This window comes from Cydia fagiglandana, chromosome 8 (genome assembly GCF_963556715.1).
Source record: "Cydia fagiglandana chromosome 8, ilCydFagi1.1, whole genome shotgun sequence".
Classification (NCBI taxonomy): Eukaryota; Metazoa; Arthropoda; class Insecta; order Lepidoptera; family Tortricidae; genus Cydia; species Cydia fagiglandana.
The window spans coordinates 11,171,809-11,195,755 of NC_085939.1; the positions used below are offsets into that span (position 1 = coordinate 11,171,809).

Below are 23,947 nucleotides of genomic sequence, written 5' to 3' on the forward strand. Positions count from 1 at the left end.
TTCCCAAAGTATCACATCCCAAACTATGTTTCCCAAATTATCATTTCCCAAAAAAATGTTTGGCAAAACAACTTATCGCAAATTTTCAGTTAGCAATAGTCTTTTTTGGCAAGTTATTGTTTAGCAAATAATGACTTGGACAAGTTTCATTTTACCAAATATTATTTAGTCAAATGTATCATTAAGCATAACTTACATGTCCCAAAATATTGCATGGCATACAATTTACATACCAATAAAGTGGAGGCTGCAGAATTTTATTTGTCTAGTATTTAACTGATCATTACATATACATAGTAAAATGTAACGTCAAAAAAAAAAACATTCTTACTGCCAAAAATATGGAGTAAATGATCACTAAAATTAAAACTCCATTTTAATGTAAAATGACAACCAAATTTGTTACATCTTGCTATTCTATTAAAGCAAATAACACCAAAGTAATCATTATAACCCAAAAATAGTAAAAAACCACCAATATTTAAACCACATTTTAGTTTAAAATGTCAAGCAAATTTTTTAACATCTCGTTATTCTATTAAATTAATTATTCCACTTCGATGACCCATTTCTAGTACATAGTATTTCGTTTCTGTAAGGATCGCAGTTCTAACCTAACCTAACCCACTTTTCTAATAGCATTTCGATTCTGTGAGGGTCACAGTTCTAACCTAACCTAACCCACTTTTCTGATAGCGGTTCCGTTTTGTGAGGATCGCAGTTCAAACCTAACCCAACCCACCCAAATTACATAGAATTTAACGTACAGTCAAGGAATTTAAATTCCGACCCATTTCGTACTTTGTCACAGTGACAACCGTATGAGGTCTCTAGCGGCTTTCATATTGATTGTCACTGTGACAAAGTACGAAATGGGTCGGAATTTAAATTCCTTGACTGTACCTATATTAACATAACAAAAAGTACAAATTTAAATAGAGATGCCTATTATTATTACGAGCCCATTGTGTCCCACTGCTGGGCAAAGGCCTCCCCCCTCTTCTTCCATTCTTCCCGATTTTGAGCTGCATCTGGCCAGTCTCTCAAAAAGGAGTCTAAGTTATCCCGCCATCGCCGACGAGGTCTATTTGGAGATGCCTATTTGTCAAATTTGCGAAGTGACAATTTTGACCAAACATCTTTTTGGAATATAATATTAGACAATAAAAAACGTTTGCTAAATAAGTTTTTGTCCTAATAACATTTGACAAAGTAAAATCATGCCAAATGATAATTTGACCAAATAAATTATATGCGAAGTGTAACTTTGCTAAAGGTTCCTTTGGGAAATGAAACTATTGCGATAAGTTTGTTGGGAAGTGAAATTTGGCGAAATGTATTTGGCCGAAACGAAAGTACACCATGTATAATAAGTAAACCTAATTGTGCAGGTGGTAGCGGGGTTAGGTCAGCAGCTAACGTCGCTGTGGAGCTACGCGACGGGCGTGGAGTTCTGGATGCCGGTGCTGCTGGAGAGCATGCTGCTGCTGACGTCGCACCCGTCGCTGACGCTCACGCACGCCGTCAGCAGCGTGTGGCTGTGCGTGTTCCGGCACGAGCACGCCAGCAAGCTGCCCGCCGTCGCCGCCGTCGTGCCGCGCTGGCTGCACGCCGCCGCGCCCAAGCTGCTCAAGGTAGCATATGCGTATTTTAAATATTTGGAGCCCCGGGATAGTTAGATTCGTAGCCCCATTAAGTGATATTAATGTGTCTCATATAAGGAAAAATCCCTGTTTTGCCATGCGATAGGCAGACACTCATATTGGCACGTCTGTGCATATTGAGTGATCAGCACATTTAATGTAGATCTTGCGCCTCCACTCGATAAGGGATTTCCTCTTCGATCACGTAGAATAAGTATATATAATGTTAGTATAACAAGTATTAGGAGGATTAGAGTGTAGAAGCTGGAAGGTATTACATCTGTCAACCGGTATACTGTGTTTACTGAATCGCCCCTTTCCACCCCGGCGCTCCGGCTATTACATGGCGACCGTGACACGTGAGGACTCTGCGTGAGGATACTGCGAGTATAAGATCATCATGGACGACGACAGTGAAGAGGACTTTGAGGACGAGGCGGTGGCGTCGAACTTACCCAGTGATTTGTCTTATTAATTGGTAATCAACAGTACCAAAATGGGTGATCAGGAACCGAAGAATGAGGTCATCATAGTGACCACGGCCAGTATCAACATCGCTTCATTGGCTTCGGCGGGTTTGGATTTGACGGAGGTCCAAATGTATATATCGTCGGCTGCGCGTCTGGTTACGCATTGCTGGCGGGTGCTGGGAGCGTCGCGTCGAGCGAGGTGGAAATTTTGAAGGGTATTTTTGCTTGTTTTGTATTTTTTTTTTATCTGTGTGTATTATTTTTCTACTTAGTTAACTTTAAGGATTTATTAGAAGTATTACGTGTTTTAAAGTAGGAATAAGTTAATGACAGGAGATAAGTGAATTTATTAGTTAAAGATTGTTCTAAAGAAGTTGCAGCTGTGGATTTTAAAAAGTCGCGTTTAAAACGGTAGAAAGATTTGAGTATTTACTCTTGGAGATTCAGGGTAATAGTATGGTCGGATAATTAACGATTTTTATTTAAAGATGTCTCTTTCTTTGCATTCTAAAAATGATTGTAACGAATTTATTTTTGCACACTCAAACTATAATCGCGGTACTATTAGTGCGAGTCAGCAAGGTCGAGGACGGGTGTATTTTCGCGAGTAGGCAGAAATCAAACAGTTGCTGTAGGTCAGATGGATAGTGTAATGTCAATGTTATTCAGCACGTGACTTAGATGACAAACGTAAGTAATTTGTTTTTTTTCGTGTCTAACGAAGATTATGTAAATATGTGGTCTTATAATACTAGTAATCACGTAGTGGTAACTTGTTCAAATAAGGAATTTATCAGATATGAGTTAAGAGTTGCTAGTTTAGGATTCTAACGGATTATACTTAAACAAATAAACTGGACACGACACTCTGGTACTACGTCTTTAAAGCTTGGCCAGCCTAGAGTAGTAGATATCATAAATAGGACACAGGAAGATACAGAATTAATAATTTGCGCGAGTAAATAATGACGAGATTGATGGAAGATGCGTAATAGCGAACCGGTAAAAATGATACTGATGTTGTTGTGTACATAAGCTCTACAATTTATATGAATCAAGATTCTCCATGAACGAAGGCACGCTAAGACGTATCGTTACGAGACTTGATTATGTTATGGGAAGGTCCCAATGCAGACATTAGGGTTATGGCTCATTGTGGAAAAGGTTAAATATAGTAGTGTTATATATTAAAAATGAGCTAAAAAAAAGTATGTTACGAGGTGAACTAAGTAAGGTCTTTCGCGCGGGACAAGATGAGTTACCTAGGTTATGTATGAATTATTTCGTTGTTAACGAAAATTACCGATCGGGAAATGATTGAAGTTGTACTAAAGGATTATTATGTGTTCCGTACTCCACATCGGATATCTTCATTGAGAGAGTAACGCGATCGTTGACCAATGATGCCGCTAGCGTCTATGTAGTCGCTCCGCCCCACGCCGTGACGTAGTTCCGCTTCCACTTCCTGCGAACCGTTGCTCGCTTCCCGCCACTCGCCACCGCCATGACATTGTTTCGTCGACCGTCTTGACCGATGGTCCGCAAATATTTTTTGCGTATATTTTTGCAGCATGGTGCTTTAACATTTCCGATCCAAAGCTCGGTCGATTAAATAGTGAGATATGGCAGAGATCGCCACTATTAGTCTTTTGGCGGTCTCGCGATCGAAGTCATCGAACGGTGCTTTTCGATTCTACCCACTTTTTTCTTGCTAAATTAATTTTCACATTCCATGCTGCTAAAATCGTTACCGTTAACTCGCATTTTCGAGATCGAAGTAGGAAGTGCGTCAGTGGTTTTTGTTAACAAGTGGTAACAAGTCGCTCCGCATCGGAGAGGGAACGTGCGGTCATCGTGCCTGCGGCGGCGGCGGCGGCGCCCGGGCGGCGCGGCGGCGGACGGCCTGCGCGCGCTGCTTTCGGGCGCCGCGCTTCGCTGATAAGGAGGTTTGGATTGTCTCGAACCATCCGGTGAGCCAGTTTAAGATATTCTAATTTTATTGGCGTTCAGAAGCTACTTCGTCACTCGCGGAGGGTTCTCAGGCAGTAGCCTGGGAGTACCTCGTGTTGTTAGTTGCGGCGCGACCGGGGCGCCCCGTCCCCCGGCGCGGGGGCGCGGGCCCGCCCCCGCCCCCGCCCGCGCGCGCCGCGTCTTCTGCTGTCGTCCAAGGTGACTCCGAGACACCGCGACGCTGCGGGCCACGGTGGACGCCTCCAGTCCGCAGGACTCGGAGAGACGTCACACGCCCGCTCCTGTTGCTGCAGTCGCGGTGCGGACGCCTCCAGTCCGCGGGACTCCGAGAGACGTCACACGCCCGCTCCTGTTGCTGCAGTCGCGGTGCGGACGCCTCCAGTCCGCGGGACTCCGAGAGACGTCACACGCCCGCTCCTGTTGCTGCAGTCGCGGTGCGGACGCTTCCAGTCCGCGGGACTCCGAGAGACGTCACACGCCCGCTCCTGTTGCTGCAGTCGCGGTGCGGACACCTCCAGTCCGCGGGACTCCGAGAGGCGTCACACGCCCGCTCCTGTTGCTGCAGTCGCGGTGCGGACGCCTCCAGTCCGCGGGACTCCGCGAGACGTTACACGCCCGCTCCTATTGCTGCAGTTGCGGTGCGGACGCTTCCAGTCCAGCGGGACTCCGAGAGATCCGCGTGGCTCTGCGAGACGTCACACGCCCGCTCCTGCAGCTGCGGGCGCATCGCGGGTGGATCGCGCCAAGGTGAAGGCGGACCGCTTCTGCGTCCCGACTGCTCGAGCGGAAGGAAGGTAAGTTACGTGTAAGCAGTGGAAATGCTACGAGTACAGCGACGATCGCCGCGTTGGTTGCCGGCCGTCATGACGTCGCTGGTGACCTACGCGCCGGTGGTGGCCACCACGATGGCACCGCCGAGGGCAACAGCGTCGCCGTGATGATGCGTGCAACTACGAGCCTAGCCATCGGCGCCTCCCGTGCCGGTAACGTCCGTCACGCGCACCGGCGCCTGTCGAGCTGGCCGCCACGACGGCGCCTCTCGCACCTGAGCCTGGCGACGGTGGCCGCCATGATGGCGCCGCCCGCTCGATGACACCGCCTGCCCCCCGAGCTGGCCGCCACGATGGCGCCTCTCGCATTACGCATCGACGCGGCGGCGGCGGCTGCCACAATGGCGCTGCCCGCCACGATGATGCCGCCCGCCACGATGGCACCACCACCTGCGCACTGGCGCCTCTCGAGCTGGCCGCCACGATGGCGCCTCTCGCCTCACAGCAGTGCCTCCCAGACCAGCCAGCCAGACGGCGACCGCCTCATGCACCGGTGCCTCCCGAGCTGGCCGCCACGATGGCGCCTCTCGCCGCACGCACCGGCGCCTCCCCGCCACGATGGAGCCGCCCGCCTCACGCGACAACGCCTCTAGAGCGGGCCGCCACTATGGGTCCTCGCCTCACGCACCAGCGCTTCCCGAACCAGTGGCGGCCGCCATGAGCCGCCCGGCCTCAGGCACCGGTGCAACACCCCCCCCCCCCCCCCCAGCCGGCCGCCACGATGGCGCCCCTAGCTTCACGCACCGGCGCCTCCCGAGCGGCGGCGGTTGCCACAATCACGCCGATGCTGTCCACCGATGCTGCAACTACGACGATGTCGTCCCTTGCTCGCTGGGCGCCACAGTATCAGTTTTGTCCTGTCCACATGGTTCCATTGAGGTACGCAGGCGCCTATAGCTATGGTGCAGGTATAGGTATGGTATGGTACAGCACGAACAGACCGCTAAGCTCTTGGTTTCGGTTAAAGAATCCTCCGGCGACGGCAGACAAGGTCGTAAAGAGCCCCGTCCTAGCGCGGCTCGACTGCCCGGAGTTGAAAGCGGTAAGATATGTCGATACTCAGAGGAAAATACGTCGTGTTCCCGGGCTTCATAAAGGTGCTGGTCGACTTCGCTGTGTCGCTTCGAAGCTCCTACGACTTCTCGAGGCCATGGAGTGGTCCAACCGGAGAACAGCTAGCGACAAGGCCCTGTGCGACCGCTCGAAACCGAGGTGAAAGGCATCGAAAAGGTCTGCAGACTTCACATAATTATCTCTGCTTGCTCGCGCTCTCTAGCTTAAGTTCCGTCTTACAAAGACGAACTCGTGCGAAAAGCCATAATAAACAAAATGGGACAAATAAACCCGCTGCGCCTGAACAAGCTTGAGTTTCCGGTGCTAAGAGAAAGGGGCCAGGAGGACTCCAGCAGTTTCCATCTGTCTGTATTCGACTTTATCGAAACAGTTTTGTTACGCAAAGCGCCAAAATCGATTTTAGACTTGATTTCATCAGTTCGATTTCCTTAAAAGCATGCTACTAACTCGATGCCCTATACTAACTCGATATAGGGTGTCTCTTCGGATAAAGCGAATTAGACCATCACGCTCCTAGACATCACGTGGGACACGCGGCACAACACACCGATTGAAAGTTTTCTTTTTCGCGACATACAGGCCTGCCTTGCTGCAGAGTTTCTCGCAGAAATGAGACTCAATGCCTTCTGTTCAGTCTCAAATTCGCAAACTTTAGTTCATGGAGGAAGGTGAAGCCTTCGCAGTCCCCAGCAACACGGAGCTGCCGAAAGCCTCGCACCACTTTCTTCCTCATCTTATGCAAGCAGTCCGTTACAATCTCCAATATTGGTAGACAATGTACGAGGTAAGGCCCTTTCAGCGAAGAGTAACCGTTAACGGGCCGCATCTGCAGCGCTGACGACAGAAGTGTAAACATACAACCGCACCGGTACAGTATACATAAAACGACGGCGACACTACATCCCTTCCGTTACTACGGCTGTCGCAAAAACTGCTGATGCCAGCAGATCGTCTACAGGTCGCGCTGGTTGCTTGCTACTTGCCAGGTCGGTACAACCCCCGAGGGCAACGGTTTATCAAGAAGTCACTGCGCGCCCGAGTGGCAGCTGCGCCCAGCAGCCGCCGAGACTGTCTTCACCTGACAGGCGCCTTGTTGGCCGGCCTCCGCTTTCGAGAGCCCTCGCACTGTGCCACGGTATTTCTTAACAGACTCATTGAACTGCTACCACGACCTTTGACAGCTGCCTGTGAGACTTGGCATGGATGTCTCCACCTCCCAGCCTAGTCTGTGTACTGCGACGGCGTGATAAGGAGTCTTAAAGCAGCTGTGGTAAGCTTGCAATTTACTGGCGGTCCTAGTGAACACAACGTCAGACCGCCCTCCCTTACGAGTCAACGACCTTAAGAATGAGGCGTAGCTCCTGTCAGATAGGACGCTCCAACACCGAGCTGGCGGGATCAGGAGTGACGTCCGCTACTGGCGTGACTGGCGCATGCATATAACATGCCAAGGTCTAACGCTACGTAGCGAACGAAACGCAACTGTCACTGTCTCACTAATATGGAAGAACCGGATATTCCCGATTCCGGTACTGTGTTTGTATAGAAAACAGTAACGGGAGCCCCTAGATCGTCCCCTTGTCTAGGCTGCATGTACGGCCACAATGTAGAAACGGTCTTTATGGTGCATCAAAAATAAGATCAACTGCCAGGTACCTCTATCCAGTGAAGTAGCGAGCTATCTCAGACGTCTATTTCTATTATCCATGTTAGCTTTCAGAACGATACTCGTTCATAAGCCTCTCACAAGTGCTGTGTATGAACCACTATCGGACACTATGCCTTCTTCCAACGCCATTAATAGCGAGACCAGCGCCTCCCAAAGCACCAGCTTGGGACGCGAGACATCTACTTGCCCTAATTTAAATAGCCCTACAACGTTAGGTACGTTAGAAGAAGTACGATAGAATAGCTACCGCACTTTTGCTGTTAGCATCAGGCAGCAGGGTCAATGACCTTACTCTACTACACTGTAGCCCGGGCAATTACATAGATAACTTTAACGCTATTATTTTGTGTCCGAAATTCGGCTCTAAACCAGATAACGTGTCTTACCGACTGGACTCTTAGAAGCTCCGGAATAAAGTATAGACCCAGTATAAGTAGGTAGTCTGGGTACGTCACCTTGCGAGAATTACACAAAATGTTAGGGGACACTTCGCTTATTTCTTTCAGCCACAGTCTCATCCAAGCCGGCCTCGCCTACGATTGCTTTTGATCCACGATGTACTTAATAACTAAATTGGCTGGAAAGCTATTCACTTAGCGATATTTTCGCTTATGTTAATTGGGAACATGACTCGCCGAGATTCTGCGGATCGGATGCGATTTCGAATGAGAATTCTGTTAAACCAGTTTAACGTCAGATTCGAACCTGAGATTACAATTTCAATTCTCAATTTCCTGTAATTCACATTATAACGAGTCACTGTGATTTCATGGGTTGCAATATGGTGTATACATATTTATTCGTTCTCTGAGTTCTATGACAGTAGGTGTAGCCCTATCGCTTGCGCGCCCGCTAACTCGCCACCAGGAGATAATAAACAGGTCTCAATGAAGATATCCGATGTGGAGTACGGAACACATAATATAAAAATTTTACCTTCCAATAAAATTATTATTATGTTTCCTATCCACATCGGATATCTGAGTAATGCCTTCCTGGCAGGCTACTAGGCTACTTTTATGCCGACGGTACTTCTCCTCAACAATGACATGGCGGTGGCGAGTGGCGGGAAGCGAGCAACGGTTCGCAGGAAGTGGAAGCGGAACTACGTCACGGCGTGGGGCGGAGCGACTACATAGACGCTAGCGGCATCATTGGTCAACGATCGCGTTACTCTCTCAATGAAGATATCCGATGTGGATAGGAAACATAATAATAATTTTATTGGAAGGTAAAATTTTTATATTATTGTTACTAACTAGTGGACATGCTGGTAGTACTAAACGGATTGACGGTATCTAGGAGTACGAGTATTATTGGAAAAACTACATTATACAAAACGATGTATAGATTATCATAAGCAGGATTTTAGCAGTAGACGTTTGTCGAGAGATAATATTTCTATAATTATAACTACCTATCACAGCTACAACATCTTTTGCGAATCATTTTTTTAGATTACTTGGACTTGGATAAAGCAGACCCAACACTGTGAAACGAAAATTATGATTGTTTGTTATTGTTATTTTATATTGAACTATAATTGTTTTATCACTTGTATAATTTGTATTTTATTCTGACTTGTAAAATGTATTCTGTATTCTGCAGGATGTAAGACAAGTATATTATAACTTTGGAATGTGAAATATTAATTGTGAAATGCAATGTTTGTGTTAGAAATAGTTTTTTAAATCAAAGTATGTAGGTAACATATAAAATACTACATTATAAGTCAAACATTGTTAATTTTAAGATAGGTGATTTAGTATTAGTTAAGAATGAATGTTACAATAAAGTAAATGACCTATATTTAGGACCATATTAAATAAAATAAATGATAGGGTCAAATTTAAAGGTAATTAAAAATAATACAGATTATTTAGTACATAAGAATAGAGTAAAGTTGTATCACCGATAGTGTTCTTTTCAGGGGAGGGAACCCCCTACCTTTTCAGGGGAGGTGCGATAGGCAGACACTCATATTGGCACGTCTGTGCATATTGAGTGATCAGCACATTTAATGTAGATCTTGCGCCTCCACTCGATAAGGGATTTCCTCTTCGATCACGTAGAATAAGTATATATAATGTTAGTATAACAAGTATTAGGAGGATTAGAGTGTAGAAGCTGGAAGGTATTACATCTGTCAACCGGTATACTGTGTTTACTGAATCGCCCCTTTCCACCCCGGCGCTCCGGCTATTACAGCCACACCTTGTAGCCTGCCGCCCGCTATAGCCCCCCTTGGCCCTAGGGCACAGAATAAATAATAGTACTAGGTACAGAAGACTCACTCTCTAACAAAACGCGTCTGTTACGATCAGCACAGATATGGCCGCTAGGTGGCGACAGCGCCGCGCGCGGTTTAGGCTTTCCCCAAAATTGGGGTGGAACGGATGTACTTTTAGCCAGGGCTTGTTAACGTTACCAATTCACATTATAAAGTAACGTTACTTAACGTTAAAATCATAAATATACCTTATTACCGGTAGTAAATGGTAACGATACTTGGTAACTTAACATTATTATAACGTTAAGCTAGTTACCGTTAATTTTACCGGTAAATCTACTTTTTATTGCAAGGCTTCTTAACGTTACCCAATTCCCATTATAAACTAACGTTACCCAACTAACGTTAACACTATGGTTCATTAAGCTGATATTTGCTTGTAATTTCATATACAATTTTAAGGCCATTAGACCTTATTGACCATAAATACGGTAGGGCTTCTGTCAAATTTAAATCAGTCAAAATACATTAAAGATAATTATGTACGTTAGTAAAACTCAACTTTAATTCTAGTAGTTAGAGTTCGTAGTCTTTTGTCATTATTATTTATGTTTATCAAATGGAAGAGGTGTATTCTACTTGTTTAAGATCTTTGTCTAATATGCATTGCGTCTCCCTCTCTCATTATGCAAAATGTGAGACGCGAATACACATTGGACCGAGATTGGACAGATAGAATACCACCCGGCTGTGTCGGAATATATGTACATATTTGCCAAAATAAGGAGGTTGCAAAACGTCATAATTTTGTTTGTTAAATATGATGGTATAGCTAATTCGTTACTTGGTCGGTTTATATTAGGTACAGGCGTCTTTGATATAAAATACGTCAAAATTATATAGGTTGGATAATGTCTTGATTTATTTTGTGAAATATGGAGGTGTTACTGAAATGTAATTTAGTCGGATTATATTAAATGAGACACTGTTTATTGATGTCATTGCTTGTTTGTAAAAATGATTCCATCAAAAACATTGTAAAAAGATGCAAGTCTCGCAATGCAATTCTTCTACTACAAAAAAGTTTTTAGATGTAATGTGAAACCAAGTCGGTTATTTTAGTCAGTGCCAGGGGGTGTTAAACCGTATCAATAAGATATCTTTAATTTTTTCACCACATCAGCTCGGAAAGTCTTACTTTACACTTTGAAAACTGATAGCAAAGTTGCATTTTATTCACATGTGAGACAAAGTAATCAAATGCTAAGTTTGAGTTAGTTTCTTATGTTTGCTGGAAGAATTTGACTTTTAAAATTATGATTTTGGATGACAAATATTTAATAACATTGATTTGGATTTGATTTGGGTTGATTTTGTTTGATATTTTACATTTAAAATATGCTTCGGGTTGGTGTGGTGAAAAATTTTGTGTTTCATTCGGGGGCAAATTTTGTTTAACCCTCGTGCTCGCTACGCTCGTGGTTCAATTTTGGAATCTTTCGCTTGCTTGGGTATCAATATTAGCACGAGCGGTTAAACAACAACTTTGCCCCCTTGTAAAACAAATAACTATTAATACGTAGGTATAATGACTGCCGTGCCCCCAGATACAATAATGAGCATGTATCCAGGTTTATAATGAATATATTAAGATACTAAAGTCAGAACAAGATCAGCCGGCAGCGGATTTGATAGCCCACGCTGTGAAAGTGTTATTTCAAACGTCAAACTTCTATGAAATTATGACGTACAAATACAAATGACACTTGCACTGCGTGGGCTGTCAAATCCGCTGCAGACTTTTTTGGTCCGACTATAGTTTTTTCTCACATTCCCGCTTATTACTTAGATGAGTTAGATGCTTTTTAGGGTTCCGTACCCAAAGGGTAAAACGGGACCCTATTACTAAGACTTCGCTGTCCGTCCGTCCGTCCGTCTGTCACCAGGCTGTATATCACGAACCGTGATAGCTAGACAGTTAAAATTTTCACAGATGATGTATTTCTGTTGCCGCTATAACAACAAATACTAAAAACAGAACAGATAAAAATTAAGATTTAAATGGGGCTCCCATACAACAAACGTGATTTTTGACCAAAGCTAAGCAACGTCGGGAGTGGTCAGTACTTGGATGGGTGACCGTTTTTTTTTTTGCGTTATGGTCCGGAACCCTTCTTGCGCGAGTCCGACTTGCACTTGCCCGGTTTTTTTATTTCGTACGAAGTTCATGGAAATGCACGTGTAGATTAAGATAATAATGGTTTGCAGGCGGCACATGCAATAAAATAGTCGTGGCAATTTTGACACCGGTATTTTCCCCGGCATACCTTTTGTTTGAAAAAAGAAGTAGCCGTGCTGTTTTACAAACAAGAATTGGATTTTTTTAGTTATTTTGGAGGGGGCAGCTTTTGAACTCGCAAGTACCCCTACCCCCTACCCCTACTTAGAACCAACAGATATTTTCAGACGTTGATTGTCATGTGCTTGTGGCACCCACTACATCTGTTTTGAAAAAAATTTAGCTAGTGACAATGATTCTGGGTTCAAATCACGACGGTGCATAATTTTTTTTTTTTTTTATTTTAGCGCAAAACTAAACAAGTTTTTGTTTCCCTTTAGGAAACCCCAAAGTAATATCTAAAAAACACAAAAAAAGAAAACAAGCAAGAAAAATATTTATAGGTATGTATCTCCTAAACCGTGCGTCGTAACGCAAAAATAATAATATGTTCATTCCCCTGTAAGAAACCCCTACTTGATAATAAAAAAAATAACGAAAAAACTTTATAATGCTGTATCTCCTAAACCGTACGAAGTAGCGCAAAAATATTCAAATTTTCGTCCCCCTTTAGAAAACCCCTAAGTAATATTTAAAAATCACAAAAATAGGAAAAAAAGCAAAAATATATTAATAGCGCTGTATCTCCTAAACCGTACGTCGTAGCTCAAAAATAATCAAATTTTCGTTCCCCTTTAAGACACTCGTAAGTAATATTTAAAAATCACAAAAATAGGAAATAATATATTTATAGGTCTGTAATTCTGTATCTCCTAAACCGTGCGTCGTAACGCAAAAATAATAAAATATTCGTTCGCCTTTCGGAAACCTCTAAGTAATATTTTTAAATCACAAACATAGGAAAAAGAAGCAAAAAAAATATTTATAAGTCTGTATCTCCTAAACCGTGTGTCGTAGCGCAAAGATAATAAAATATTCGTTTCTCTGTATGAAACCCCTCATCGTAAATAAAAAAAATAACAAAAAAACTTTATAATGCTGTATCTCTTAAACCGTACGTCGTAGCGCAAAAATAATCAAATTTTCGTTCCCCTTTCGGAAACCCCTAAGTAATATTTAAAAATCACAAAAATAGAAAAAAAAAACAAAAGCAAAAAAATATTTATAGGTCTGTATGTCCTAAACCGTGTGTCGTAGCGCAAAAATAATAAAATGTTCTTTCCCCTGTAAGAAACCCCTAAATAATATTTAAAAAAAAACAGAAAAGAAAAATAAAAACAAAAACATACTTTATAATGCTGTGTATCTCCTAAAATATCCTAAACCGTACGTCGTAGCGCAAAAACAATGGAAAACCCCTTCAGGAAACCCCTTAATAACATTTAAAAAACACAAGAAAAGAAAAAAACGAATAAAAAGAAGAAAAAAAATTAAAGAAAAATCTTTAAATAGGGCTGGATCTCCTAAACCGTGCGTCGTCACGCAAAAATAATAAAATTTTCGTTCCTCTTCAGAACCACACGCACTGAACCTATCACATTAGGACATTATTATAGTAATATTTTAAGGACATTATTATTATTTCATTGCATGTTTGAGAAAAGCACTATACATGCCTAGCCGTGAAAAGGTCATACCGGCTTCGTATCACTCTCTAAAACCTATAAAACGACACCCATGATGACTTTTATGTCAAAGCACACGGCAGACATCTTGGATCCCAAAACTGTCATGATTTTCGAAACCGGCACTCCCTAAAACCTATAAAACGACACCCATGATAACTTTTATGTCAAAGTGCACGGCAGGCATCTTGGACTCCAAAATGGTCATTTTCGAAATCTGCACACCTGATTCAAATAAGGTGCATTTATATCTAGTAAGCCAACATCAACAACATCTATACATATTTACAGTCGAAATGTACTTTTGATAGTAGTAGTACGAAATGTAATCTGAAAGGAATCAATTAATACATTCCTGTAGTGAGGAATCGACATTGATTCCAATTAGTAGTAATTGTAATATTAGAAAAGATGATTCCTGATTCAAGTGATCAGATTACAAAGTAATTTCGGGTAATCGTAGAATCAGGAATCAATTACGAAATGCCCATCTCTGCTTGAGCTTGAGAGTGAATGAATATTCGCTCGATTGTCAACGATGATGACATCTATCAGTTAATCAAACGGGTAATAAGCAGCTGTTAACGTTACCATTTTATTACCGGTAAAGAGTAGTATAACTAACGGTACCTGGTCTAACGTTAGTTACAACTTAACGTTAAATCTGTCACCTCGTGGTAACGATACCAACTTTTTAACGGTATTTAAAGCCCTGCTTTTAGCTACCTGTAGCAAAGCGACGAAATCGCGGAGTGAGCCACGCCTGCCTAGAGTAAATACGCCCCTGGGTGCCTACCTAGACGGCTGACGCCTGTCAGGGGCAGAGTTTAGGCCATCTCTGTAGGATCAACGTCATTGGCAGACGATTCATTGCGATATCCGAGTGATTCAAATTTAAATTAGAAACTAACACTTTTCCAGTCCACCAATCTACAAGGTTTTCCCAAAAAATCTAATTAATTCCAGCTTTGATGAATCATTTGAAGACAAGTCTCATTTCCCGAAAGTGCAAGCAAATTTGAACCTTAAATCGGAATGCCACAGTTGAAATTCTATTGGCGCTTATGTGGCCGATAAATCGTACTATGCTTGGAAGGAGCATTCCACGGGATGTCCCGTACAAACGCATTTTATTTCCTGTGTTGCAACTTTTTTTCTTTTTTAAAGCCAATTTGTCATAGAAAAGGAAACCCTTATACTTGCAAATCTTAGACACGCCAATAGGTACTGAGTATATTCGCGCCGAGCATATCCTGCTACTAAACCTCCTAAAGCTATCATCTAATTTATTTATTCAATGTCATTGCGTCTCAGTCTCTCATTAAGCAAAATGTGATGGCTCCTCTACACGATGGGCCAACGCCGGCCACTCAAAGGGACGCAGCCATGCGGTAGAATGAGATAGCAATAAATGCGTCCCTTGGAGTGGCGGCATTGGCCCATCGTGTAGATGAGCCATGAGACGCAATACACATTGGACAAAGAAATAGAATAGGTGGAATACCACCCTTAACACTTTGACTACTGAGAACCCGCCTGGTAGGCACTCGTAATGTTTGCTCAGATGCCGGACAACCCGCCCAGCGTGTTGTTTTGTACGCAGATATAGACGACCGGTTTCTGGGCTAGTGCGCCGTTTTTGCCCGGTTGCGAAAGTGTTAACAGCGAATATATGTGTTCGCAGGTGACGTACCCCGCCACTCGCGCAAGCGGCGCGCACGACGCGGCCACATACGCCTGCATCGACTACGACAGCGAACAGGAGTTCGCGGTCTTCTTCAACCGCTGCCGCACCGAGATACTTGACTGCTTTAGGTGATCTGTGTTCGATGTTTTATTTTATAGTTTCCATTTCTATTAAACTGCCATCCATAATTTTATTTTATAGTTTGGCATCAATAGTTCCACTTTATAAAATGATGCTTTCCAAAAGCAAATGCACAAGTTAGGTGCTATAAATAAACCAAAAATGTGTGCCTTTAATATTCCGCTCCCGTCATCAGATCCTGACGTAGTTATCAAATGGGACCAAGTAGAAAGCATTCTCCGATTAATTGGCAAATAAATATACTTACTTAAAAAAAACTATTTTAAGTGGGATAAAAATAAGAGGTCTCTATTTTTTTTAATAATGCAGTCATGCACTGTGGTGCACAATTATAGTACCCAGGTGCGCGGAAGGAGTGACATTAATATTGTAAATGTCGTCTCCAGGCATTGCATGTGCGCGGCGCCGCTGGTGACGTGGGCGTACGTGGAGCAGTGGACGCGCGCCGCGCTGGACAAGGTGGAGTCGTGCCCCGCCGAGCTGGACCACACGCACCCCCTCCACGTGGAGTGGGAGGCCTTGTCGCAGGTTAGTCTGCTAGCCGACGGGCTAGCCCGTCCCGTCCCGTAGCCCGAGTGAGTTTGAGGTTTAGCTTACTAGAGTTCAAAATTAACCCAGGTAATAAAAACTTACTGACTGATGATGGTGGTAAAAACGATCGACAATCGGACTTCCACTGGCCGCAAGCGAAAATACGAATATAATGAAATTTAGCTTAATGTCATATTATGAATCATTATTTGAAAGTGCTAGGTGAAATAAGTTTTACATGACCTCAACCTCGTGGAACCATAAAATTTGTTTGGTTTTATCTGTAACGCATTTGGTCAGGTGTTAGACGTGGTGCTGTCGCGGCTGGTGCACTGCGAGCCGCGGCCGAGCGTGGTGGAGGGCCTGCAGCTGCTGCAGCGCTGCGTGGCGTGCGCGCCGCCCGCGCCTCTCATCCTGTCGCTGCTGCTGTCGCTCGTGTCCGCGCTCTTCGTGTTCCTCAGCTGCGCCTGCAGCCAGATCGCAGGTACCTCACGTCAGCCCTCTGATACCATCTCGTGAAATAGACTACTCGTCTTTTGCTAACTGTGTTAATTAAAGAGGGACGGGTAGTCGCGACTCGCGATGCTCCCGTGCTAAGCCTTCATAGCAGGGGTCGGAAACCGTTATTTGGTCCATACAAAAATACCGGTATTATTACGTTCTTTTTCGTTCTTTGGTTTCTTATTTCATTTTTAATGGGACAATCTAATAATACGAAGTTGTTACCTAAAAACATGATTCAGTCCTACGTAAAGAGCATACAATAATTCAAAATATTGGGCTATTTCAAAGTTTAAAAAAATACCGGTTCCGAGCCCTGCTTCATAGTGAATTGGTTCAGTTCAGAATAAGGGCTGATTTAGACGGCGCGCGAACTCGCATGCGATTTTAGTTACATTGACTTTTGGTTACTTGCGATTGCGGTTTGATCAAAAACCGCAATGTAATGAAACTCACATCGTCTAAATGAATGAAACGAACGTTTGGTCAAGCGTGGCTCACTCCGCGATTTCAACGCTTTGCAACAGGTAGCTCCGTCCCACACCAACTTTGGTGGCAATGGTCATAAGCCTCGCGTGGCGGTGTCGCCACCTAGCGGTCATATCTGTCCTCACTGTAACAGACGCGTTTTGTTAGAGTGAATCTTCTGTACCTAGTACTATTATTGTGGTTTATGCAGGTCCGGGCGTGGGCGTGGCGGGTGCGGAGCTGCTGCCGCGCGTGCTGGACAAGATCTTCGCGGCGCTGCTCACCGACAACCACACGCCGCCCGCGCGCCGCCCCCGCGCCGTCAAGAACGTGCGCCGCCACGCCGCCAGCCTGCTCGTCAAGCTCGGCTCCAAGGTGAACACGACCTTATTGCAGGGTAACAAGATCTTCGCGGCGCTGCTCACCGACAACCACACGCCGCCCGCGCGCCGCCCCCGCGCCGTCAAGAACGTGCGCCGCCACGCCGCCAGCCTGCTCGTCAAGCTCGGCTCCAAGGTGAACACGACCTTATTGCAGGGTAACAAGATCTTCGCGGCGCTGCTCACCGACAACCACACGCCGCCCGCGCGCCGCCCCCGCGCCGTCAAGAACGTGCGCCGCCACGCCGCCAGCCTGCTCGTCAAGCTCGGCTCCAAGGTGAACACGACCTTATTGCAGGGTAACAAGATCTTCGCGGCGCTGCTCACCGACAACCACACGCCGCCCGCGCGCCGCCCCCGCGCCGTCAAGAACGTGCGCCGCCACGCCGCCAGCCTGCTCGTCAAGCTCGGCTCCAAGGTGAACACGACCTTATTGCAGGGTAACAAGATCTTCGCGGCGCTGCTCACCGACAACCACACGCCGCCCGCGCGCCGCCCCCGCGCCGTCAAGAACGTGCGCCGCCACGCCGCCAGCCTGCTCGTCAAGCTCGGCTCCAAGGTGAACACGACCTTATTGCAGGGTAACAAGATCTTCGCGGCGCTGCTCACCGACAACCACACGCCGCCCGCGCGCCGCCCCCGCGCCGTCAAGAACGTGCGCCGCCACGCCGCCAGCCTGCTCGTCAAGCTCGGCTCCAAGGTGAACACGACCTTATTGCAGGGTAACAAGATCTTCGCGGCGCTGCTCACCGACAACCACACGCCGCCCGCGCGCCGCCCCCGCGCCGTCAAGAACGTGCGCCGCCACGCCGCCAGCCTGCTCGTCAAGCTCGGCTCCAAGGTGAACACGACCTTATTGCAGGGTAACAAGATCTTCGCGGCGCTGCTCACCGACAACCACACGCCGCCCGCGCGCCGCCCCCGCGCCGTCAAGAACGTGCGCCGACACGCCGCCAGCCTGCTCGTCAAGCTCGGCTCCAAGGTGAACACGACCTTATTGCACGGTGACAAGGTCCAAGTTTGTACTACCGACTTTGTGACGTCACAATAACTACTGACGCCACTTTCACGATTTTATCTATGAATATTTGTTGTTCCGCCGGCGTATTATGCCTTTATCCACGTGATAAAATAACTGTAACTTTTCAACACTGTGGGATAGAAAGTGACGGATATCGTTTTACCGCGCTGTCACGTAGACAAGAACGACCATCATATCCGTACAGCATACTGAATGCACTGATACCAAAATACCCATATCTGAGATGACATGAGCGAAAATAAATTTCTAGAAAACTTTTCTACACACAATTACAATCTGCTACTGCTCCTGAATGGATTTCTAGCGTGAACTAAGGGTGGTATTCCACCTGTCTAATTTCCTTGTCCAATACCAGTGCGTCTCTCTCTCATTAAAGCAAAATGTGAGACACAATACACATTGGACAAAAAAATTGGATAGGTGGAATACCCTATGTTCAATTACATAGGTTTGATGTGCGGTATTTGTTGGCAGTACCCGCTGCTGCTGCTGCCGGTGTTCGGGCGGCTGCACGAGATGTGCCAGGCGGCGCTGGCGCGGCCAGGGCTCAGCGCCGTGGAGAGCGTCACCATACAGGAGGCGCTGCTGCTCGTCTCCAACCACTTCTGCTGCTACGAGCGCCAGAGCGCGCTGGTGGCGCAGGTAACGTAGCGACAACCACAAACATTTGCTCGGGGTTATTTCGGAAATCGTTTTAGAGTCTATGACATCGGTTACACGCTAATTCTGGCGTTAGTTCAGTCCATCATTCTGGTCAAAATGATTAGAGAATTATCGTGTAACACTCTGACTGATGGACTAATGGTCTGGACTGATGAAAATTAAATATTGTAGATAGTATTCGTCAGTCCATTTTGAATGACAGAAAACTGATAGGAGACTGATCGTGTAACCTGTTTGTGTCATTTTCGCGTCTATTCACCATATTAGACAAGACTAAATGACTGTGTTGCGTTCTGTGTCCAAACGGCGACTGTGTCGTAATTTTATCAGTCTGTTGTCAGTCTGGACTCGTGTAACCGTGTCCATTTTCCATCATTCTGGCATCAGTCAAAACTCGAATAAGACTTATGAGTATGACTGAACTGACGCCAGAATTAGCGTGTAACCGATGTCTATGTGCGCACAATATGTCTGTTCATTTCTTATTTCCCGGCTTCACTACCATTAAAGTTTGGTTCGTCTGTACAGGTGCTGGGCGACGTGAGCTCGCGCTGGGCGGCGCTGGCGCCGCACCTGGCGTCGGCGGCGTCGCTGGCGCGGCTCATCGGGCTGGACGCGGCGCCGGCCGCCGACGACGAGCGCGGCGACGCGCGCCGCACGCTGCTGCACGCGCTCACGCTCACGCTCGGCGTCGTCAAGCGCACCACCGTGCCCGCCGACCCCGACAAGTGCATAACTTTATATCATACTCATCATTATCTGCAACTGATGTTCCCGACATAGGTCTCTCCCGTTTTCAACAGTATTCGGTTCTTTCTTGCTCTCATCCAGATTATTCCCGCAACCTACACTAGACTACGTCCGTTACTACGTTCAGACTCGTTATATTCAGACTCTTAGAGTAATTTATCATTTGAGAGCTTGTGTTAATTGTATTTGTCGCATTGTAATACAGATCTAAATTATTTGCTACGAGGCCGTATACAAAAAATCGCGACTTCGCTAAAAACAAAATTCTTTTTTTATTATTTATTCTTTTTTCATTGTAGTCATGTTCATAATACAGTAATAAGGTGTTTATAGTTCGTTTTTTTTAGCATTAGAAAGAACTTTAAAGAAGGTAAGCGATCTTGCCACGTCTTTTTATTGAAAAACGCTTTTTAAAAATCAGTAACTGTTACTTATGAAAGCAGTAGAATATAAATGTTCGTATTAGATTCAGAATTGTTACATATTTGCCATACCTTATTTTTAAAATGTGTTTTTCAATTAAAAGACACATCAAGATTGTTTACCTTATTTCTAATGCTAAAAAAAACGAACAATATATTTTCTCCTGCCATTTATTTTAATAAGATTAAGTAGTACTATTGGGACTACGGACTGCGGGGCTACGTCTGTTTTGCATAACAAGTTATTTGACAGTTCATATAAGTCCAGTATGTATGTGATCAAATTAGGTTAGGCTTGTAAACGCAATATTGTTTTGTCAGAGCGTCCCGCGGCGGGTTCAGCGCGGGCACGACGCCGAGCGGGAACCCGATCTGGCGCAACCCTTGCGGCGCGCACGTGCTGCCGCTGTTCCCGCACGCGCTGGCGCTGGCGCGCGCGCTGCACGAGCTGCACGCGCCGGCGGGAGGCGCGCGCGTGCTGCACGCGGCGCATGCGCGCGCGCTGCAGCCGCCGCCCGCCGAGCGCCGCAACCTGCTGGGGCTGGCCGAGGGCGACGCGCCGCCGCCGCAGCCGCACGACCGCATGCAGGTCTACGTGCACACGCTGCACGACAATGTGAGTTTGGAGGTTAAACACGACCCGATAGTAAAAATGCCTTGATAAGCTCGCGTCGGGCGTACGGCCTTATCTCGCATACGTGATACTTTTTGAAGAGTTTGGCCCTTTGAAACATAGTAAATTTACAATAAATTTGCCAAGATTAAAACCGATTGAACTTTCACTGTAATGAGCGATCGGCAGTCATTTACTCGCATCACTTGGAACGTTATTTTGTGATGAAGATCCGTGTGTGGTGACGTTGTTGTCCGTCGGCAGGTGTGCCACCTGGTGGGCGCGGCGGCGACGACGCTGGGCCGCGAGCTGTTCTGCGCGGCGGGGCTGGCGCGCGCGCTGCTGGGCTCGGTGCTGGCGGCGCACGCGCTGCCCGACCACTGGCTGCGGCCCATCGCGCGCCACGCGCTCAAGCCGCTGCTGCTGCACTGCCCGCCCGCGCACTACGCCGACCTCGCGCTGCCGCTGCTCGACCACCATGCGCCCTTCAGTACGTACACCATACTATAATAACCACTAGCGGTGCTTCAGCATCGTTATTATGATATCAGAGGACTATTTATTGTCGATTGTTTGTTTTCGTCTGATATCGTTTAAATTAGTCACCATTATGTCTTACAAAATCTTTCTCTGATAATTCAGACGAAGCGACGAAAACGGAAAACTCTGTGAAAAATACGACAACAAATTAAAAAAATCAGCCCTTCAATAGAACTTCTCAATTTTTAACGTTCGTTTTTTTTAGCATTAGAAAGAACTCCACAGAAGCAAGCGTGCAGTTTTTATCAGGCTCTTTAATTGTTAATAATTATTGAATTATCTAATGTAGCATGGTCAATACATATAATTTACTTCAAATTATTACCGCTAAAAGTGCCGGATTTGGAACCACAAGCTTACTTCTGCGAAGTTCTTTCTAATGCTAAAAAAAACGGACTGTAGGCCTTTGAAGTATCTTCATGCTACTTCAAAGGCAACTCATTTATAATTTCCGCATTTTTTCGCCAGCTGTTATTTAGTTTCATCTGTCCCGTTCGTAATTAAATCTTGCAATATACCCACTTTACATTATTCGATTGAGCTGAAACTTCACATACTTTAGAAGTTGGGTGACAATGCAAGGTACCATCGAGCTGATGATGGAGACCGGAGGTGGCCATAAGCATTCTATGAGAAAACAACGCAACCTGATTCTGATTTAATTTAATTGTGTCGATGAGTTTAATCACCGACATTGTAATACCATTGATTGTTAACCCTTTGATCGCCAAGCATCCGACGTAAAAAACGTCCGCGTGACGCCAGAGTAAATTTGCAAGGAACGCACGACAAAAAAAAACGTAGGGCTTCCAAAACTTCAGATTTAGATACATTGACGTTTCATTTCATCGCTCCTAATATTGTATTTAGTCTCGTCAGCAATAGAGCCCCTGTAACAACTTTTGATTATCTATTTCTACTTTTAAAATTGACAGTGTTAGTACATTTATCACAACGATGGGAATACATCGCTTCCCTATACGAGTCCGGCAAGCTGGAGGAGGAGGGCAGCAACGAGTCGCAGGAAGTGTTAGAAGACATGCTAGTCAGGCATCTCACGAGGGAACACCTGGAGGTGCTCAAGGTTAGTACTAAAATATGTTAGTTATCAAAGATAATTATGTATGTTATGGCATTAAGTCCGCCTTTTGTACTATAAGATTTTTCTTTTGTGTAATAAAGATTAAATAAATAAATAATAAATAATTTAGTATTAGAGGCCTATTGTATTGTCAAAGTAAATGTTGTAATCACAATAAATTACTGCTATCTTTCGATACAGAATTAAAACTTTTAGAACGCCATTTGTCACTGATATGTGTTAAATTTGTTAAAAGTCAAAAGGTGTCGCCATCTACACAAGTATAGGCCATAGGTTTGCCGCCATCTTTTCGAGCTATTTTAAATAGACACAGTTAGGGCCAGTTGCACCAACCACATTTGACAGACTGATCAACGGCAGCCGGCGCGCCCCTGCGCTTTACTATGAAACTTCCATACATAAAAATTTAGCGAACTCTTTAACGATTTGGTGCAACCGACCCTTATTGCGGTAAAACGTTCAAACCCGCGCGATCGTCAAATTTTCCGTCGCAAGTTTCCCGCGGCGCGCCGTATCTATTGTTCCTTTCTAATTTTCTAGCTTTACGCCTCTTCTTAACATGTGGAATACATTATAACAGGTGTCACTAGTGGATGGCGGAGTGAGCCCGGAAGTGGTGTCGGGTGCGGGCGACATGGAGGACGACAGCCCGCCGCCCGCCAGCACGCAGCGTGCGCCCGAGCAGGTGTCCGAGCTCGGCGCCATGGTGCTGGCCTCCCCCCGCGCCGGGCCCGCCGTGCTGCACACGGTACGTACTGTGGCCTCCTCCTGTATACAGTGCAGGTGTCACTAGTGGACATGGAGGACGACAGCCCGCCGCCCGCCAGCACGCAGCGCGCGCCCGAGCAGGTGTCCGAGCTCGGCGCCATGGTGCTGGCCTCCCCCCGCGCCGGGCCCGCCGTGCTGCACACGGTACGTACTGTGGCCTCCTCCTGTATACAGTGCAGGTGTCACTAGTGGACATGGAGGACGACAGCCCGCCGCCCGCCAGCACGCAGCGCGCGCCCGAGCAGGTGTCCGAGCTCGGCGCCATGGTGCTGGCCTCCCCCCGCGCCGGGCCCGCCGTGCTGCACACGGTACGTACTGTGGCCTTCTCCTGTATACAGTGCAGGTGTCACTAGTGGACATGGAGGACGACAGCCCGCCGCCCGCCAGCACGCAGCGCGCGCCCGAGCAGGTGTCCGAGCTCGGCGCCATGGTGCTGGCCTCCCCCCGCGCCGGGCCCGCCGTGCTGCACACGGTACGTACTGTGGCCTCCTCCTGTATACAGTGCAGGTGTCACTAGTGGACATGGAGGACGACAGCCCGCCGCCCGCCAGCACGCAGCGCGCGCCCGAGCAGGTGTCCGAGCTCGGC

The 23,947-nt window shown here is 46.1% G+C and overlaps 1 protein-coding gene across 1 annotated transcript in view; it reads left to right on the forward strand.

Moving 5' to 3' along the window:
* LOC134666654 (exportin-5) overlaps positions 1 to 23,947 on the forward strand; it is a 34,008-nt gene that overhangs the window by 7,099 nt on the left and 2,962 nt on the right. Inside the window, exons 9-19 of the mRNA XM_063523880.1 lie at positions 1,392 to 1,634; positions 15,436 to 15,566; positions 15,966 to 16,107; positions 16,411 to 16,594; positions 17,291 to 17,454; positions 18,976 to 19,143; positions 19,693 to 19,892; positions 20,658 to 20,952; positions 21,214 to 21,439; positions 22,425 to 22,573; positions 23,172 to 23,339. Coding sequence (XP_063379950.1) covers positions 1,392 to 1,634; positions 15,436 to 15,566; positions 15,966 to 16,107; positions 16,411 to 16,594; positions 17,291 to 17,454; positions 18,976 to 19,143; positions 19,693 to 19,892; positions 20,658 to 20,952; positions 21,214 to 21,439; positions 22,425 to 22,573; positions 23,172 to 23,339 — 2,070 coding nt within the window. The remainder of the gene's footprint in view (positions 1 to 1,391; positions 1,635 to 15,435; positions 15,567 to 15,965; positions 16,108 to 16,410; positions 16,595 to 17,290; positions 17,455 to 18,975; positions 19,144 to 19,692; positions 19,893 to 20,657; positions 20,953 to 21,213; positions 21,440 to 22,424; positions 22,574 to 23,171; positions 23,340 to 23,947) is intronic.